At 45.7% G+C, this 21,283-nt stretch overlaps 1 protein-coding gene across 2 annotated transcripts in view; it reads left to right on the forward strand.

Annotated features, from left to right (window-relative positions):
- Positions 1 to 4,533: 4,533 nt before the first annotated feature.
- The window catches only part of SNX7 (sorting nexin 7), a 210,070-nt gene continuing 193,320 nt past the window's right edge, over positions 4,534 to 21,283 (forward strand). For both annotated transcript variants that reach the window (XM_073593096.1, XM_073593097.1), the window contains exon 1: positions 4,534 to 4,714. In XM_073593096.1, the coding sequence (XP_073449197.1) occupies positions 4,583 to 4,714 (132 nt within the window). In that variant the 5' untranslated portion in view covers positions 4,534 to 4,582. The remainder of the gene's footprint in view (positions 4,715 to 21,283) is intronic.

The following is a 21,283-nucleotide window of genomic DNA, read 5'->3' on the forward strand; positions in this document are numbered from 1 at the left end:
CTGTTTGCTTGCTATTAAGAAGATATGAATGCTGATTGGACTAACTATACAGTCACACCTAGATTACAGCCTAAAACACACCTAGACCTTATGCATATTGTTAAGTATAAATTGTTTAACTTAATGTTTGAAAGACAGAGATAGTTCCTTTGCTCGGCTCACCTGAGCTGGGTCTCTGGTTTGTGTTGTATTTCTACACTGCAGTGAATAAAAGCACCTCATTTTTTTCAAGATTTGGATCTACTATCTCATCTGAATGGTCTTGTTTGGAGACTCCCTAATCTGATTTAACAGGAGGAAGAGTGGAGAGGCACAGAATCCAAGTTGCATGAGGTCCAGTGTGAAGTTTTCACAGTCCATAATGATTTGGGAAACCATGTCATCTGCTGGTGTTGGTCCACTGTGTTTTATCAAGTCCATAGTCAGCGCAGCCCTCTACCAGGAAATTCTAGATCACTTCATGCTTCCCTCTACTGACCAGCTTTATGGAGAGGCTGATTTCATTTTCCAGCAGGACTTGACACCTGCCCAAACTGCCAAAAGTACCAATACTTTGTTTAATGATAATGGTATCACTGTGCTTGATTGGCCAGCAAACTCACCTGACCTAAACCCCATAGAGAATCTGTGGGGTATTGTCAAGAGGAAAATGAGAGACCCCAGACCCAATAATACAGATGACCAGAAAGCCACTACCAAAGAAACCTGGGCTTCCATAACACCTCAGCAGTGCCACAGGCTGATCGCCTCCATGTCATGCCGCATTGATGCAGTAATTCATGCAAAAGGAGCCCCGACCAAGTATTTAGTGCATACTATACTGTACATGGACATACTTTTCAGTAAGCCAACATTTCTGTATTAAAAATCTTTTTTTTTTATTGGTCTTATGTAATATTCAAATTTTCTGAGATACTGAATTTTGGGTTTTCACTAGCTGTAAGCCATAATAATCAAAATTAAAACAAAGAAAAGCTTGAAATATATCACTCTATGTGTAACATATCTATATAAAATATATTAGTTTCACTTTTTTAATTGAATAATTGAAATAAATTAACTTTTTGAAGATATTCTAATTTTATGAGATGCACCTGTATATTTATGGACAGAAAAAAAAAAACTAATGGAGTGTCACCTTTATCCCAGGCAGAACAAGAACCATGAAAGAATGGATCCAACTCTAAAAAGCAACATTTTCTCCTGAAAACAGTTAGCTTGGGATGCTGGTTTGGATCAGATGACCAGAGAAATGACAATCTGCTGTCTGATCTCATTGGTAAGACTGGGCAAGCTCATCTGTTGTCTGTGGGTGCACAAGAAAAAAGGTAAGCACAAGATCGGGAACCTGCTGATTGCTATGAAGTTATGGCCTCCTCAAATAAAACCCATGCTTATATGAAATATGTTGACTTGTTGGCAGGTGCGGTTAGCTTGCCTGCCACTAGATGTCTCTGTTCCTGTTGTGGTATGGTAAGGAGAAAGCTGTAATTAGGTGGAATCTCTCCTTTTAGAAAAGTCCCTCCTTGATGTCATGGGTGTAGTTAGTGCCCATATAAATGCCAGTATGGGAGGAGCCCTAGGTAGATGGGGCATTTGAGTGAGATACCCCAGAGCTGCTAAGATGTAATTTCCTGCAGAGCTGATTTAAAGGGCCCTTTGCAGGGCAAGGTGGTGCAGAGCATAGAGACTAACCTAACCTGACCTTCTGCTGGTTATGCAGCTGGATGCCTAAAGTGGCCTCAGGTGATACCTGTACCTGTTTATATGCAGTCTTCCCTTCAGCCATTCAAATCCTTAATTCATAACACTGTTCAAAGCATTCAGAAAAAAAATGGGATAAGAGTTTAAATTACACTCTACAGAGCTCAGTGAGGAGAGTTCTGAGAGCTGATTGGAGGGAAAGCACAACCCCCCTTCACACAGGAACAGAGCTGAGGCTGTCAATCCACTGGAGCTTCTTTCCCTGTCACCTTTTTTTCTCTTGGTGTCAGGAAAACAAGTTGGAAGTGATTCATGCTGATAGCAGAGTAATAAAGCAGCAGAGAGAAATGACACTTAGTGCTCCTAATTGAGACAAGTACACACTATAGAGGGATATGCTTTGTTCATATTTCATGTCTGAGGTTTACAACCACTTTAAAGTGATAGTAAACTCTTGTTTTTTTTATTTTTACGTACAAGTAATCTTATGATAAAACTTACCTGTAGGTAAAATGAATATCTCCTAAATACTGTACATCCACTTAGCAGATATCCTAGCGAGTAGCAGCCGGTGACGTCACATACCCATGCTGTTCGTTCAGAGCTGTGTGCCGTGGATGAGACTCCTGCGTGCATGCCCGAGAGTGACCTCATCACACATCGGCCAGTAAGATGGCCAGAGTCTGCGAACCCAGAAGGAAAACCATGTGAAGATGGAAGCCATGTCAGCGGTGACAGCGCACCGCCAGAGGGCTTCGTTTTAAGGTAAGTCTTTTATAATGTGCTAGTATGCAGTGAAAACGGGCACACTGGTGGCACCCACACTCTGGGTGTGTGCTGGGTTTATAGTAGTGTCAGAATGGCGGAGTATGTGATCTATAATGGAGAATGTGTGATGTAAAATGGGACATCCAGAGCAGTGGCGGAGTATGTGATGTATAATGGGACATCCAGAGCAGTGGCGGAGTATGTGATGTATAATGGGGCATGCAGAGCAGTGGCGGAGTATGTGATGTATAATGGGACATCCAGAGCAGTGGCGGAGTATGTGATGTATAATGGGGCATGCAGAGAAGTGGCGGAGTATGTGATGTATAATGGGGCATGCAGAGCAGTGGCGGAGTATGTGATGTATAATAGGGCATGCAGAGCAGTGGCGGAGTATGTGATGTATAATGGGGCATGCAGAGTAGTGGCAAGTATGTGATGTATAATGGGGCATGCAGATCAGTAGCGGAGTGTGTGATGTATAATGGGGCATGCAGAGCAGTGGCGGAGTATGTGATTATAATGGGGCATGCAGAGCAGTGGCGGAGTATGTGATGTATAATGGGGCATGCAGAGCAGTGGCGGAGTATGTGATGTATAATGGGGCATGCAGAGCAGTGGCGGAGTATGTGATTATAATGGGGCATGCAGAGCAGTGGCGGAGTATGTGATGTATAATGGGGCATGCAGAGCAGTGGTGGAGTATGTGATGTATAATGGGGCATGCAGAGCAGTGACGGAGTATGTGATTATAATGGGGCATGCAGAGCAGTGGCGGAGTATGTGATGTATAATGTGGCATGCAGAGCAGTGGCGGAGTATGTGATGTATAATGGGGCATGCAGAGCAGTGGCAGAGTATATGATGTATAATGGGGCATGCAGAGCAGTGGCGGAGTATGGGATGTATAATGGGGCATGCAGAGCAGTGGCGGAGTATGGGATGTATAATGGGGCATGCAGAGCAGTGGCGGAGTATGGGATGTATAATGGGGCATGCAGAGCAGTGGCGGAGTATGGGATGTATAATGGGGCATGCAGAGCAGTGGCGGAGTATGTGATGTATAATGGGACATGCAGAGCAGTGGCGGAGTGTGTGATGTATAATGGGGCATGCAGAGCAGTGGCGGAGTATATGATGTATAATGGGGCATGCAGAGCAGTGGCGGAGTATGTGATGTATAATGGGACATGCAGAGAAGTGGCGGAGTATGTGATGTATAATGGGGCATGCAGAGCAGTGGCGGAGTATGTGATGTATAATGGGACATGCAGAGAAGTGGCGGAGTATGTGATGTATAATGGGGCATGCAGAGCAGTGGCGGAGTATGTGATGTATAATGGGGCATGCAGAGCAGTGGCGGAGTATGTGATGTATAATAGGGCATGCAGAGCAGTGGCGGAGTATGTGATGTATAATAGGGCATGCAGAGCAGTGGCGGAGTATGTGATGTATAATGGGGCATGCAGAGCAGTGGCGGAGTATGTGATGTATAATAGGGCATGCAGAGCAGTGGCGGAGTATGTGATGTATAATAGGGCATGCAGAGCAGTGGCGGAGTATGTGATGTATAATGGGGCATGAAGAGTAGTGGCGAGTATGTGATGTATAATGGGGCATGCAGATCAGTAGCGGAGTGTGTGATGTATAATGGGGCATGCAGAGCAGTGGCGGAGTATGTGATTATAATGGGGCATGCAGAGCAGTGGCGGAGTATGGGATGTATAATGGGGCATGCAGAGCAGTGGCGAAGTATGGGATGTATAATGGGGCATGCAGAGCAGTGGCGGAGTATGGGATGTATAACGGGGCACGCAGAGCAGTGGCGGAGTATGGGATGTATAATGCGGCATGCAGAGCAGTGGCGGAGTATGTGATGTATAATGGGGCATGCAGAGCAGTGGCGGAGTATGTGATGTATAATGGGGCATGCAGAGCAGTGGCGGAGTACACACCGCTCAATATATCTCATCGCTCTTTATACTTTATAGTTGACTCCTCATGCTGATCACTACAGCCATACAGCATAGTAAAGCAGAGTCCACCCCGCCCTTTCCTGACGTCACTTCCATCCCCGCCCCCTCCTCTCCAGCTGTGACATTCGGTACAGATGGAGTCCGGCTCGGCGGGTGTTTCGGGTTCTCCGGGCGGTATGAGTCCCGGGCACAGCGCCCTCCTGTCCGCCCTGTCCCCGGAGGCTCTGCGCTTTGATGAGGACGATGACCTGGAGGTGTTCAGTAAGGTAGGAGGGGGCGGGGACTGCCAACTTCACACCAACTTTTCCCCGAGGTGTGATGTGGGGGGGGGAGGAGTCCGGGCACCGGAGGGGAGAGGAGTCGGGGGGGAGAGGAGTCCGGGCACTGGACGTCCTGTACATGGAGGGGGGACGCTCCTCACTGTAGTAGTAGGACTGTCAGCACTGTGCAGAGCCCGGATCTCTCCCTCCTATAAGGTGTATATCTCTGTCCCATATACACCAGAACAATGATAAGGTTGTGTTGTGTAGAAATGCTGACAGACTTGTGATGTCATAAAAACAAAACAAAGTGTGATGTCATTGTGAGAACACATGGCACTGCCTGTTTTAGCCCCCAGTCACAGTTGAGCATTTCATGAATGTATACAAAATCATGACCACAAGTGTGACACATTATTTTTCTTTTACACATTTTGTAAATGAATGACAAATCCTCCCAATTTTGCACACATCCACAAAACGAGCTACTTTCACATGAAAGCACCCTAGCTTTACTAGCGGCACTTTACCGTTGTTTTAGCTGCACTTTTCGCCCACTAGCAGGGCACTTTCGAAGAAAAGGTTAAAAATGCCCATGTTGTGGCCCTGCTGAAGCACATGGCAGCGCTGCCATTCATTCCAATGGGCAGGCCGGTTCAGGAATGTTTGTATACGCCGCTTCCGCACCGCCCCAAAGATGCGGCTTGCAGTTTTTTTCCTGTCCCGCAAGCGCACCGCTCCAGTGTGAAGCACGCAGGATTTCACACCGGGGAGGCGTGAGAGGTGCTGTTTTTAGCACTAAAACGTCTGAAAAGCGCCTCCGTGAAAAGGGTTTACAAACTAAGTTTTGTCTGAAGCGTGATTAGAACGTTCTGCAGACAAATGGTTCTTCCTTGTGTTGGCATGTCTGAGGTCAGGAGATGGCCATGACATGGATGACAGTTCTGAACAGTTTCTATGGACATGTTTGTAATGTAGACAGAGCAGATCGGAGGCGGCCTCTTGCTGTGTTTTGTTTTCAGTCACATGCCTCTGACCAGCGATGTATTCTATTGTAAAGGACAGCTTTTAAACGCAGTGCCAGCCACATGAGACTTGACTTGTCTGGCAGTGCAGGAAGACTTCGGAATGGAAATAACAGTAATTGAATACACGCCTTATTTCCTATGGGCCCTTCGATCTCATGTGATTTAATAAAAAGCAGGCCATAGAGATCAGAAATGGGCTACAATTGCGGCTCATGCACACAGCCGGTTAGGCTCCATTCACACTTGTGAGACTGTTCATGTGACTTTGGACCCAAATTCACCCCATGTTTTCAATGACAACCATTCAAATATGTGTGACTTAAAGGGGTTGTAAAGGTAAAAATTTTTTCACCTTAATGCATTCTATGCATTAAGGTGAAAAAACTTTTGACAGTACCGCCGCCCCCAGCCCCCCCGTTTTACTTACCTGACGCCTCGAATCTTCGCTCCTCGTCCTCGTCAGCTTCATTGCAGCTCAGCCTGGTCGCTGATTGGCTGCAGTGGATGGATTGAAAGCAGCGCAGCCATTGGCTCGCGCTGCTGTCAATCACATCCGATGACGTGGCGCGCCGGGGGGCGGGGCCGAGTGATACAGCGAGCGGCTATAGCCGCCGGCTGTATCACGGGAGCGCGCCCGCAAGCACTCACCACCGTGCGAGGGAGCTCGCATTAAGGTGGTAAATGCTTGCGGGGAGGAGCTGAAACAGCCGCCGAGGGACCCCAGAAGACCAGGTTCGGGGCCACTCTGTGCAGAACGAGCTGCACAGAGGAGGTAAGTATAACATGTTTGTTATTTTAAAAAAAAAAAAAAAACATCTTTACAACCCCTTTAAAGTCGCAGCAACTTTAACTACTTGCCGGCCAGTTCTAAGAATGCATCATATGATGATCTCCCATGATCCCGCTGCATGCCCACAGGTGGACACTACTGATCACAGATTGAGGTATAGAGTCAATCAGCAGTTCTTTACCACGTGATCAGCTGTGTACAGTCACAGCTGATCGCCATGTAAACAGAAGCTGGTTATCAGCATTCCTTTTCCCATGCAAGCAGCATGGTCTTTGAAGGTTTAACTACGCTGCCCACCGTGATGGGTGAAGTTTGGATCTGTCTGTTTTCAGCAGTATCCTGCAGCAAGGAAAAGCATAGGAACTGCAAAGCCCACCTATGACTTTTCTTTCCCTCCTCTAGAGGGAGTAGGAATGCATATACCCCGCTAATCTGTGCTAAACTTACAACATGTGTCCTAGCAGCTGGAGGGGGTTCTCCTCTTCACCCCCCCCCCCTGTTGGGGAAACTGAGTGGCTGGGGGTACATGTACTATGGTACATTACATTTATAACACCTGTAAATCAGTGTAATAAGCACTAAAGACTGACAAAGGTGCCCCTCCCCCCTTGAGGGGTGCGGGGTGGCTAAAAGACATTTACTTGCATGTTAAAGTGATATCAAGTGATACAAACAGCCAGAGACCGTATTGCCGCATGGCGGCTGCAGCCTCCTCTCCTGGTCTCAGACTGAAGCTCAGGTTTTTACTTTGAAAGAAGGAGGGTCGGGAAAGGGGAGTGGCTTAAGCAGTCAGCACCGTGTGCCGACTCAGCGTCCTTGGAAAGCACACGGCGCATAGACAATCAGGTTTACACCTGAGGGGTTAAAAGCTGTGCTCTGAGAGCTAAAAATGTCTACCAGAGCAGCTGAAGCAAGGCTGCAATAGGACAGAGGAGCGCTGGAGCACGTGAGGGGTGTACACAGGCATTTTCAGTACAGGAAAAGACATTATTGTTTAGCATCAGATTAATCTATGCTGCCATTGTTTTTCCTACTATTGCTCAGCAAATAGAACAGTTCTTATGCCGCGTACACACGGTCGGACTTTTCGTCTACAAAAGTCCAATGGACGCTGACGGACTAAAGCTGGCTGGTAATCCGATCGTGTGTGGGCTTCTCCGGACTTTCAACGGACTTTTTTAGCCTCAAATCCGACGGACTTTAGATTTGAAACATGCTTCAAATCTTTACGTCGTAAGTACGACGGACCCCGAAATCCGCTCGTCTGTGTGCTAGTCCGACGGACAAAAACCCATGCTAGGGCAGCTATTGGCTACTGGCTATGGACTTCCTTATTTTAGTCCGGTGTACGTCATCACGTACGAATCCGTCGGACTTTTGTGTGGTCGTGTGTAGGCAAGTCCGTTCGTAAGAAAGTCTGCCGCAAGTCCGCCGAAGGTACGTCGGAAGTCTGTCGGACTTTTGTAGACGAAAAGTCCGACCGTGTGTACGCGGCATTAGAGTACCTCTGCTTTTGTGCCTAGCACTATGGCTTCCAAGGTTACTACTAAAGGCACCAAAAGTTCCACCCCCAGGCACTGGGAGCTCCAGCCATGCCTCCACACTGTCATCCTCTCCGGAGATACCAGATATGGCAAGCCAGGGTGAGTCTTTGGAACGGATTGTTGGTGCAACTGCTTCTCACACTTCAGACCCTGTATACGTGACTGAAGATGCATTTTCCTCTGCCCTGCAGGGCTTAGAAGGAAGATTAGTAGCTTTAATCTCATCCTCCATCTAAGGGGATAGGAAGTGTGCTAGATCCCCCTTCCCCACCTCAAACCCTTTACAAGGGAACAGTGGGCACAGGATGAGGTACTACCCTCAGGCGATCACGTAGAAAAATAAGCCGATTTTTCCTCTGCGGCGGAAACAACAATGGATGAACCTTATGCAACCTCGCAATCTGAGAGATTGATGGTACAAACCCTTAAGGAGATGGTTCATTCCACTTTCATGCTACCCCTAACAGTCAGCTGAATGTTCAGTCCCTTCCTTGGGTTCTTTAAAACCTTTACAGCTTTTTCATGCATTACTAGAAAAGCTTATTTATGTTAAATGGGATCATTGGGATAAGCTTTTTTTTTCTCAGTTCTCTATCCCATGGAGGAGAAATTCACAAAAGATGGAAAGTACCAGCAGTAGGTGTTGCGATTTCCAGCATAACTTGTCCAGTAGACAATGCACAAATGTTTAAAGATGATAAGTTGTTTTTTTTTTTTTTTTTTTTTTTTTTTGTTAAAATCCTCTTTTTCCTGGTAAGTGCCGTTCTCAGCCTGCAGTCGCTGCAATAGGCACCTGTCAGTCCCTAAAAGGAGCAGTTCAAGAGGCCCTTAGGGAGGTCCCTGCACAACAGGCCCATGAGTAGCCGAACTACCAAGGGCGCCATGTTTTGCCATAGAGGCCATAAAGGGACTCTATCCACCAAGCATCCCGCCTTACGCTTGTGGCTAAAAATCATGGGTGGTTAAAGGGTTGGTCAGCCAAAGCATCTTGCAAAAAAGCTTCTGACTAGTTTCCCCTTTCATGGGGAGCGACTATTTGGGGAGAATTTGGTCAAATACATCCAAATGATTTCTAGCAGGAAAGGTACTTTTTTTTTTTTGCCCAAAAAGAAGGTATAAACGTCCTTTTATTTAACCACTTGACCACTGGGCACTTAACCACCTCAATACAGGGCACTTACACCCCCTTCCTGCCCAAGCCATTTTTCAGTTTTCAGCGCTGTCGCACTTTGAATGACAATTGCGCGGTCGTGTTACACTGCACCTTAATTACATTTTTATCATTTTTTCCCCACAAATAGAGCTTTCTTTTGGTGGTATTTGATCACCTCTGCGGTTTTTATTTATTGCGCTATAAACAAAAGAAGAGGGACAATTTTGAAAAAACACAATATTTTTTACTTTTTGCTATAATAAATATCCAATTTTTTTTTTTTTTTTTTAACAAATTTTTTCCTCAGTTTAGGCCGATACGTATTCTTCTACATATTTTTGGTAAAAAAAAATTGCGATAGGCGTATATTGATTGGTTTGCGCAAAAGTTATAGCGTCTACAAAATACGGGATAGATTTATAGCATTTTTATTATTTATTTATTTTTTACTAGTAATGGCGGCGATCTGCAATTTTTATTGTGACTACGATATTGCGGCGGACACATCGGACACTTTTGACACATTTTTGGGACCATTCACATTTATACAGCGATCCGTGCTATAAAATTGCATTGATTACTGTGTAAATGTGACTGGCAGGGAAGGGGTTAACACTAGGGGGAGCTCGAGGGGTTAATGTATTGCCTAAGGAGGTGATTCTAACTGTGGGGGGAGGGGACTGACTGGGGGAGGTGACCGATCGCTGTCCCTATGTACAAGGGACACGCCATCGGTCTCCTCTCCTCTCTGACAGGACGTGGATCTGTGTTTACATGCACAGATCCACGGTCCTGCTCTGTTACCCGGCAATCGCGGGTGCCCGGCGGACATCGCGGCCGCCGGGCACGCGCACCGGGTCCTGAGTGACACAGCTGGCGCGCGCGCGCCCCCTAGTGGCTCGGGAATGCGAGGACGTCATATGACGTCCTCCCAGAACAATGGAAGCCTCGTCCAGCCGTCATATGACGGTGGGCGGTGGCTTAGTGGTTAAACCCCCTTCCTAACCAGACCAATTTTCAGCTTTCGTTGCTCTCACACTTTGAATGACAATTACTCAGTCATACAATACTGTACCCATATAAAATTTTTGTCCTTTTTTTCACACAAATAGAGCTTTCTTTTGGTGGTATTTAATCACCGTTGGGTTTTTTATTTTTTGCGCTATAAAAGAAAAAAGACTGAAAATTTGGTAAAAAAATGAATTTTTTTTTTGTTTCTTTTATAAAATTTAGCAAATTAGTAATTTTTCTTCGTAAATTTTGGCCAAAATTTATACTGCTACATATCTTTGGTAAAAATAAGTACAACTTGGTGTATATTATTTGGTCTTTGTGAATGTTAGAGAGTCCAAATGCTATGGTGCCAATATCTGAAAATTGATCACACCTGAAGTACTGACGTCCTATCTAATTTCTTGAGACCCTAACATGCCAGAAAAGTACAAATACCCCCCAAATGACCCCTATTTGGAAAGAAGACATTCCAAGGTATTTAGTAAGATGCATGGTGAGTTTTTTTGAAATTGTCATCTTTTCCCACAATTCTTTGCAAAATCAAGATTTTTTTTTTTTCTTTTTTTTTTTTCACAAAATTGTCATATTAGAAGGTTATTTCTCACACACAGCATATGCATACCACAAATTACACCCCAAAACACATTCTGCTATTACTCCTGAGTATGGTGATACCACATGTGTGAGACTTTTACACAGCGTGGCCACATACAGAGGCCCAACATGCAGGGAGCACCTCCAGGCGTTCTGGAGCACCCAGGTCAATTCTTATATTTCTCTCCTACATGTAAAAATAATAATTTATTTGCTAGAAAATTACATAGAACCCCAAAACATTATATAATATATATATATATATATATATATATATATATATATATATATATATATATATATATATATATATATATATATATATATATATATATATATATATATATATATATATATATTTTTTTTTTTAGCAAAGACCCTAGAGAATACAATGGCGGTTGTTGCAACTTTTTATCTTGCACGGTATTTGCGCAGCAATTTTTCGAACACGTTTTTTTTGGAAAAAAAACAGTTTTGTGCTTTAAAAAAAAATAAAACAGTAAAGTTAGCCCAATGTTTTTGCATAATGTGAAAGATGAAGTTACGCCGAGTAAATAGATACCTAACATGTCACCCTTCAAAATTGCACACTCTCGTGGAATGGTGCCAAACGTCGCTACTTAAAAATCTCCATAGGTGACGCTTTAAAATTTTTTACTGGTTTTTTTACTGGTTACATGTTTTGAGTTACAGAGGAGGTCTAAGGCCAAAATTATTGCTCTCGCTCCAACGTTCGCAGTGATACCTCACATGTGTGGTTTGAACACCGTTTTCATATGTGGGCGGGACTTAAGTATGTGTTCGCTTCTGCATGCGAGCACACGGACATGGGCGCTTTAAACTTTTTTTTTTTTTTTTTTTTTTTTATTGTTTATTTTACTTTATTTATTTTAGTTTGACACTTTTTTCCCCCCAAAAAAAATTTTTGATCACTTTTATTTCTATTACAAGGAATGTAAACATCCTTGTAATAGGAATATGGCATGAAAGGTCCTCTTTACAGTGACATATGGGGTCAATAAGACCTCACATCTCACCTCTAGGCTGGGAAGCCTGAAATAAAAAAAACAAAAAAACGATCTTGGCTTCGATCGTAGCGGTGAGTCGGTAGAAGCACCGGAGGGTGGCGGGAAGGGGGGGCCGTCCCCTCTCGCCTCCCGTAAGAACGATCAAGCAGTGTAACAGCCACTATGATCATTCTTATGGTGTAGGAAATCGCCGGCTGAAAAAGCTGATATCTGAATGATGCCTGTAGCTGCACCCATCATTCAGATATCCCCGCTCAAAGTCAAGGACGTCATATGACTGTGGGCGGGAACTGGTTAAAAATTGCGGAATATTGCGGGGTATTGCAGAGTATTGCAGAGTAGTGCGGGGCATATTGCAGAGTAGTGCGGGGCATATTGCAGAGTAGTGCGGGGCATATTGCAGAGTAGTGCGGGGCATATTGCAGAGTAGTGCGGGGCATATTGCAGAGTAGTGCGGGGCATATTGCAGAGTAGTGCGGGGCATATTGCAGAGGAGTATTGCGGGGTATTATGCAGAGTATTATGCAGAGTATTGCGAGTTATATTGTAGGGATGGCTGAGCATGGAGGGATGGATGGGACTGCAATTGTCACTGAGCACCGCTGTGGGCACTACACATGCAGCCCACAGCGGTGCTGCCATCCGATCCCTCCCCCTCTCCCCTCGCACTGTACCGATCGGTACAGAGAGGGGCGGGAGGAACCGGCGTCATGACATGACGCCGGTCTGTTGACATGTGATCGCTCCGTCATTTGACGGAGCGATCACATGGTAAACGGCCGCGATCAGCGGCTGTTTACCGTGATCCGTGATGCCCCGGCGGTCACGGAAGTTCTCGGGTGCGCGCCCCAGGGGGCGCGCGAGAGCAGTATTCTGGGAGGACGTCCCACGGACGTCCACCCAGAACTAGCCGACCGCGCTGCAGCCGTCTTTCGGCTATGGCCCGGTCGGCAAGTGGTTAAAACGGACTCCTTCCCCTGCGCCAGGAGAAGCTGCCTCTAGGGAGTGGCGACGACCTCCACCGTCAGACTCTAGAGGAGATAAACATTCAGCCCCTGCATACATGATTGAAAATGCATTTTCCCTCCGCCCTGCAGGGCCTAGAAGGGAAAATTAGCAACTTTAACCGCATCCGCTATCCAAGGATAGGAAGCGTGTTAGATCCCCCTCCCCCACCTTAGATCCCTTGTCAAGGAAACAGTGGGTAGAGGATGAAGGGTTACCCTCAGATGTTCAGGAAAGAAAAGCAAACCGATTACTCCTCTGTGGAGGAAACAACTGGAGTTGAACCTTTTTTCAGCCTCGCAATCTGAGAAATTGCTGGTACAAATCTCTTACAGAGATGGTTCATGCCTCTTTCAAGCTACCTCTAGTAGAGTCAGCTGATAGTTCTGTTTTTTCTTAGGTTCCTTAAAACCTTCACTGCCTTTTTCATGCGTTTTCTGTACATATACAGATCCACGCAGAAATTCAACAGATCCATTCTAGATCTAAAAGAATCTAAATCAGTTCTTGAAGATCCGCTCCTTTCTATGAAATCGATTAGGTCATTAGTTTCTATCCTACAAGGAGGAAAATTTCTGGCGTCTATCGGCATTAGGGATGCATATCTGCATGTCTATATATTTCCCACTCGCCAAAGGTTTCTGTGGTTTGAAATAGAACAGCAGAATCTCTGTTTATAGCCTTGCCCTTCCGGCCAGCTACAGCACCCCGAGTGTTCACAAAAGTGCTAGCCCCACCTCTAGCCAGGTCAAGGGCACAGGGCTTAAACAGTCTTGGCATACCTAGACGATCTATTGCTAATAGACCAATCGGTGTTCGGAGTAAGGTGTACGCATTACAACCAGTTACCTGGAAAAGTCTCTGGGTTGCGTTCTCAACCTAGTGAAGTCTCCCTTAAAACCGCTAAAAAAGCTGGAGTATTTGGGTCTGATTATAGATACAACCCAGAAGAAGGATGTTCTTGCCCAGGCAAAAGACAACTCCATAAGAGAGTTGGTGCGGATGGTCAGGTCAAAAGGAGATCCCTCCATTCACCTTTGCATGAGGTTGTTAGAAAGGATGGTGGCTTCATTCGAAACAGTTCCCTATGCCCAGTTCCATTCGAGACTGTTGCAAAACAGTATTCTATTTGCTTGGAACAAAACGATCCAAGCTTTGGACTTGCCAATGCGGTTGTCCCCAAGGGTGCTCCAAAGCTTCAATTGGTGGTTACTAAAGAATCTGCTAAAAGGTAAATCCTTCAGACCACTTATCTGGAAAGTGGTAATTGACAGAGAAGACAACTGTCCCAGGACAGTGTTCAAGAACCGAAAAAAGTCTTGCCCATCAACATCCTAAAGATTCGGGCAGTGCGTCTGACTCTGAAAGCCTGGACTTCCAGGTTAAGGGATTGTCCTGACAGGATCCAATCCGTCAATGCCATGGCTGTGGTCTATATCATTCACCAAAGGGGGCACCAAGAATCTCTCAGTGCAGAGAGAAGTGAACCATATTCTAACTTGGGCAGAAAGAAATATTCCGTGCCTATCGGCAGTCTTCATTCTGGGAATAGAAAATTAACACGCGGACTACTTAAAGTGGAGGTCCACCACAAAAAAAAAAATTGCATCAAAAAATCCCTAAAAAAATGAAGGTAAAAAAAAAATTAACTCACCTGAAATGGCTGTTGCTAGGCAGTCTTCCTAATGTGCCTCTTCCTACTCCACGATGATGTTCAGTCTTTTCCTCCCCGCGTTGTCTTCTGGGGAATGGAGTACAGTGTGTTATGGGAACTGTGTGTCCCACAACACATCGCGTCCCATTCACAAAGCGCTGCGTGACTTGCGCATGCGCAGTAGGAAACAGGCAGTGAAGCCGTAAACCTTTTTCCCTTAGTTAGGATGGCAGTGCCGGGACCCGAGAGCCAAGGGACGGGTCAGCCTCAGGCGGCCGACATCGCGGGCACCCAGGACGGGTAAGTGTGCTTATTTAAAGTCAGCAGCTACAGTGTTTGTAGCTGCTGACTTTTAATTTTTTTTTTTTTTCCCGGCCGGAACTCCGCTTTAAGTCGCCAGCATAATATTCCCAGGGGAATGGTTTCTTCACCCCGACATATGTTTGAGCTGTTTGCCAAAGATGGGGGACTCCAGGCATAGATCTTCTAGCGTCCAGTTCAACATAAAGTTAGTCAACTTTGTGTCCAGAACAAAGGATCCATTCGCATTCAGAACAGATGCATTGGTGATACTGTGGGATCAGTTCTCGCTGATCTATGCGTTTCCCCCTATTCAATTGCTGCCTCGACTTATTTGCAGGATCAAGCTGGAAAGAAAACCGGTAATTCTGGCAGCGCCAGCATGGCCCAGAAGGTCATGGTATGCAGAAATCGTAAAGATGGCAGTGGAGGATCCATGGTCCCACTAAGGCCAGACCTGCTCTCACAGGAGTCGATATTCCATCCTACTTTACGAACGCTAAATTTAACGGCCTGGCTATTGAAACCCACATTCTGAGGAAACGTGGCCTTTCCGGGTAAGTTATCTCTATTTTGATTAATGCAAGGAAACCAGAAATTGGCCCTGAGTACTATTAAGGGCCAAGTCTCAGCCTTATCGATCTTATTTCAAAGACTGCTTGCTACGCGTTCTTTAGTCCAGGGTTTTTATGCAAGGGGTGATGTGTATTAATCCGCCAGTTAAATCACCTTTTAAGCCCTTGGGACTTGAATTTTGTTTTGTCAGTATTACAAAAACAGCCATTTGAACCCATACAGCATATTCCCTTAGTCCGTCTGACAAGGAAGTTGGTATTTTTGGTTGCTATATCCTCAGCAAGGAGGGTTTCAGAATTGGCTGCTCTTTCTTATAAAGAGCCATATTTGATTATTCATCAGGACAGAGTGGTGTTACACCCTCGTCCAGGCTTTTTGCCAAAAGTAGTTTTCAGGTTTTTACCTGAACCAAGATATTGTCCTGCCATCTTTTTTTTTTTTTTTTTTTTTTTTTTTTTCCAAAACCATGTTCCAGGGAAGAGAAGAGAAGTCGCTACATTGTCTTGATGTGGTGAGAGCAGTGAGAATCTCTTTAAAGACAACTGCTCAGATTCGTAAGACGGATGTCTTATTTATTCTGCCAGAGCGTCCTACGAAGGGACAGGCAGCATCTAGATCCACTGTCGCGAAGTGGAATTGGCAAGTTATAATTCAAACTTATAATTTAAGGGGTAAGATTCCCCCTTTTCAAGTTAAGGTGCACTCTACCAGGGCGGTTAGTGCTTCTTGGGCAGTGCGTCATCAGGCCTTCATGGCTCAGATCTGTAAGGCGGCAACTTGGTCTTCAGTGCATACATTCACAAAATTTGATCAGGTGGATGTAAGGAGGAATGAGGATATCGCCTTTGGGAGCAGTGTACTGCAGGCAGAAGTATAAGCCCTCAAGTCTGGGGGTACCCTCCGGTTGTTTCTCACTCCCCTCAAGTAGCATTGCTATGGGATGTCCCATTAAGTAATTACTTAAGTCTCTGTGTCCCATGATGTACGATAAAGAAAATAGGATTTTTATTACAGCTTACCTGTAAAATCCTTTTCTTGGAGTACATCATGGGACACAGAGGTCCCTCCCCTCTTTTATGGGGTTAAAGTATATTGCTTTGCTACAAAAACTGATGTGCTCCTGGAAGAAGGAGGGGTTATATAGGGAGTAAACTTCCTTGATTGGGTATACCAGTATCAACACCTGATGGTAGCCTGTAACCCATTAAGTAATTAAGGCTCTGTGTCCCATGATGTACTCCAAGAAAAGGATTTTACAGGTAAGCTGTAATAAAAATCCTATTTTTATTTTTCAAAATTTTTGGTGTTTTTTTTTTTTTTTTTTTTATTTAGCAAAAAAATAAAAAAAACCCAGCAGTGATTAAATACCACCAAAAGGAAAGCTCTATATGTGGAAAAAAAAGATAAATTCCTATGGGTACAGTGTTACATGACCGCACAATTGTCAGTCAAAGTGTGACATCACTGAAAGCTGAAAATTGACCTGGGCAGGAAGGGGGTGAAAGTGCCCGGTAGGCAAGTGGTTAAAAAGGTTCCTGCACTACTTTGGCATGACTTTCATGCAACTTGAGTGCCATAGACTGCAATGTAAACCCTTGAAAGTTGCACTTGAATATTATACATGCAACAGTTGTCCACTATCATTGATCAAAGTCAGAGTCTCATCCAAGTGGCACCCATCCAAAGTTGCTTTCCATAGTCATGCGACTTTGGAGTCATACACGTGTGAAGGGAGCCTTCGGGCCATACACTCTCTGGGTCATCACATGTCTACAGTGGGTATGGCCAGGTATATGATCAGCTGCGGATAAGAAGCCTGGACAGATGAATGACAGGCTAACGCTGTTCACATGGAGTGATTGCCAGCAGTTAGTGACAGATGTGCCCGCAATTTGCATCCAGGGGTTCACATCTGTGCCTAACCACAGGTAATTGTTCTAGTCGTTGGGATTACATGCAAACAGCTGCTGCCAGTGTTGGCCTCAGTACAGGCTTTCCTGTCTGTGGCTGATCAGAAGCATCCGGCCACTTCCGCTGCAGAAATGCGCTGATCTTGGAGATGTATCACCCTGATAGGCCATGTGCATGGGTACATTTTTTTTTTTTTTTTCTGCAAGACTTGGGGTGAATTCACACTATAACGGAGACCTGTCAGAGCGATTCACTTTTCATTGCCAGCTGCATGGGGGGGCAGTGTGGTGCACGATTCGGTGCATCACATGGTTCCCTTTTTTTTTTTTTTTTTTTTTTTCTTGTACAAACTTTATTTGTAGTGTACAAAACATGTATGTGCTTCGCTGCAGTACATTGCCATGTCATGTGGGCACTGTGCGCTGCAATGAAATGCAGCATGTCTGCCCTAGTCACACAGTTGCAGTGTGAATGGAACACATACAAAACAATTGTGTCCCATGTGTCCTTGCGGTGACAGGTGTTGTGCAGTAAAACGCCTGTCACCGCAGTATGTGAATTCACACTTATAGGTGCTGAAGAGCGGCACTTAGGGAGAACTGTAAATTGAAATGAGATGTTATAAATGAAATGCATATTTTTGTTGTCTTTTCATTTACTATGAACTTTTATCTTGTTAGTTTGGGCTGGTGTTCTGCTTTTAAGTAAAGTAAATCCTTTACATTGAAAAATTGCTGTCAGGTAGAGCTGAACGATTAATCGTTATCGCAATTTTTTTTTCCCGTTACGATCTTGACAAAGGTACTTCCCGATTCTTTTATTGCAGAGAATTTTCTCTGCTCTGCTAAAGCCAGCAGCTGTCAAAAGAAAGGGAAAAAAAAGTGGGCAGTCTGCTAAGATTCACAACCATTCTTTAGGCTGGGTTCACACTGGTCCGACAAACGCTCCGACATTGGGAGCTCATGTCGCATGACGTGTGAAATTTAATGTTTCCCTATGGGAGCCGTCCTAACTGGTCTGACACAAGTCGTTCCGACTTTAGAAATGCTCCCTGTACTACTTTGGTCCGACTTTGATCCTACTTCAGCCTATTGACTATCATTGAAGTCGGATCAAAGTCGGATTGCCGTCTCGCATGATCCGACTTCGGCACGCGACTTGTGCTCAGATCATCTTGAGGGGGAACTCCGCGCCAAATTTTAGATAAAAATCCGGCATGGGTTCCCCCTCCAAGAGCATACCAGGCCCTTGGGTCTGGTATGGAACTTGAGGGGAACCCCCTACGCCGAAAAAGCGGCGTGGGGGGTCCCCCCAATCCATACCAGACCCTTATCCGAGCACGCAGCCCGGACAGGAATGGGGGTGGGGACGAGCGAGCGCCCCCCCCCCCCCTCCTGAACCATACCAGGCCGCATGCCCTCAACATGGGGGGTTGTTGCCTTGGGGGAGGGGGGCGCGCTGCGGCCCCCCCACCCCAAAGCACCTTGTCCCCATGTTGATGAGGACAAGGGCCTCTTCCCGACAACCCTGGCCGTTGGTTGTCGGGGTCTGCGGGCGGGGGGCTTATCGGAATCCGGGAGCCCCCTTTAATAAGGGAGCCCCCAGATCCCGGCCCCCCACCCTATGTGAATGAGTATGGGGTACAGCGTACCCCTACCCATTCACCTAGGAAAAAAGTGTCAATTTAAAAAAAAACACTACACAGATTTTTAAAGCATTTTATTAGACAGCTCCGGGGGTCTTCTTCCGACTTCGGGGGTCTCTCCGGTTCTTCTCCACGCTCTCCGGATCTTCTGCCGGGCTCCTCCGCTCTCTTCTGCTCTTTTGCCGCTCTTTTGCTAAAGCGGAGGAGCCTGGTCTTCAATCTTCTGCCTTCTGCCTTCTGCCCTCTTCTCCTGATGTTGACACGACGCTCTCTGGGGCTAGAATGCTCTCTGCGCGCTCTGCTCTGACTTATATAGGCGGTGACCCCGCCCCCTTATGCCGTCACAGTCCCTGGGCATGCTGGGACTGTGACGTTTTAGGGGGCGTGGTCATAACCCGATGACCACGCCCCCTTATGCCGTCATAGTCCCAGCATGCCCAGGGACTGTGACGGCATAAGGGGGCGGGGTCACCGCCTATATAAGTCAGAGCAGAGCGCACAGAGAGCATTCTAGCCCCAGAGAGCGTCGTGTCAACATCAGGAGAAGAGGGCAGAAGGCAGAAGATTGAAGACCAGGCTCCTCCGCTTTAGCAAAAGAGCGGCAAAAGAGCAGAAGAGAGCGGAGGAGCCCGGCAGAAGATCCAGAGAGCGTGGAGAAGAACCGGAGAGACCCCCGAAGTCGGAAGAAGACCCCCGGAGCTGTCTAATAAAATGCTTTAAAAATCTGTGTAGTGTTTTTTTTTAAATTGACACTTTTTTCCTAGGTGAATGGGTAGGGGTACGCTGTACCCCATACTCATTCACATAGGGTGGGGGGCCGGGATCTGGGGGCTCCCTTATTAAAGGGGGCTCCCGGATTCCGATAAGACCCCCGCCCGCAGACCCCGACAACCAACGGCCAGGGTTGTTGGGAAGAGGCCCTTGTCCTCATCAACATGGGGACAAGGTGCTTTGGGTGGGGGGGCCGCAGCGCGCCCCCTCCCCCAAGGCACCACCCCCATGTTGAGGGCATGCGGCCTGGTACGGTTCAGGAGGGGGGGGGCGCTCGCTCGTCCCCACCCCCATTCCTGTCCGGCCGGGCTGCGTGCTCGGATAAGGGTCTGGTATGGATTGGGGGCGACCCCCCACGCCGTTTTTTCGGCGTAGGGGGTTCCCCTCAAGGTCCATACCAGACCCAAGGGCCTGGTATGCCTCTGGAGGGGGAACCCATGCCGGTTTTTTATTTAAAATTTGGCGCGGAGTTCCCCCCTAAAGATTCATACCAAACACAGTGCCGGCATTGGCGGGGATCCAAGTCGGATCCCCGTTCATTGAAAGTCGGACACATGCCGGCTTCATGTCGCAGGGCAAAGTCGGATCCAAAGTAGGACGGCTGTCGTGTCGCACCAGTGTGAACCCAGCCTTAGTATAAACTTTGTAACAATTTGTCCTTTAGATCAAAGGAATACACTTTGGCGTGTAAATGATGGAATTTTAACCACTTAAATACTAAACCTTTTTCTGACGTTTGTTGGTTTCAAGTTAAGATCCATTTTTTTTTTTTTTTTTGTATAATGTGAAAAATTTTACAGTGAGAGAATTGTTATCTTTTTATTCTAAATAAAAAAAGTTGTGATTCTCATTTTGGCCAAAATCGTGCAGCTCTACTGTCAGGTAGGCTTTTTATTGTAGAAGAGACATATTACCCACTTCCACTTCCAAGCAGACCTTGAATAAGAATAAGTTCACTTAAAAAAAAAACTAATAAATGCGCTTTATTTTTTTAATTTTTTTGCAGGTAAAAAAATATGAATTTATTATTTTTTTGTTGTAGAAGCCTATACATCTTTGCACCAGGGATTAGCAGATTGCTGATGCCATGCAGGTCTCCTGCACACTGTCAGAGTATCGGCTTTCCTGTACATCCTGTATGGGTAAGCCGATACTCCCTGACAGGAAAACTCAATGAACTACGACAGCTCTCCACAAAAATTCCAGTATATATACCATAGTTTGTAGCCGATATAACTTTTGTGCAAACCAATCAATATATGCATATTGGGATGTTTTTTACAAAAAATATGTAACAGAATACATATTGGCCTAAATTTATAAGGAAATTAGATTTTTCCCTATATTTTTTTTTTTTTTTTTTATTGGATAGGTTTTATAGCAGAAAGTTGTTGTTGTTGTTGTTATTTATTTATTTATTTATTTATTTTTCTTGTCTCTAGCGCAAAAAATAAAACCCGCTGAGGTGATCAAATAACCCCCCCCCCCCCTCCAAAAAAAGGCTCTATTTGTGGGAGAAAAATGGCATAAATTTTATTTGGGTACAGCATTTGTCAGTTAAA

This window comes from Aquarana catesbeiana, linkage group LG07, assembly GCF_042186555.1.
Source record: "Aquarana catesbeiana isolate 2022-GZ linkage group LG07, ASM4218655v1, whole genome shotgun sequence".
NCBI classification, from domain to species: domain Eukaryota; kingdom Metazoa; phylum Chordata; class Amphibia; order Anura; family Ranidae; genus Aquarana; species Aquarana catesbeiana.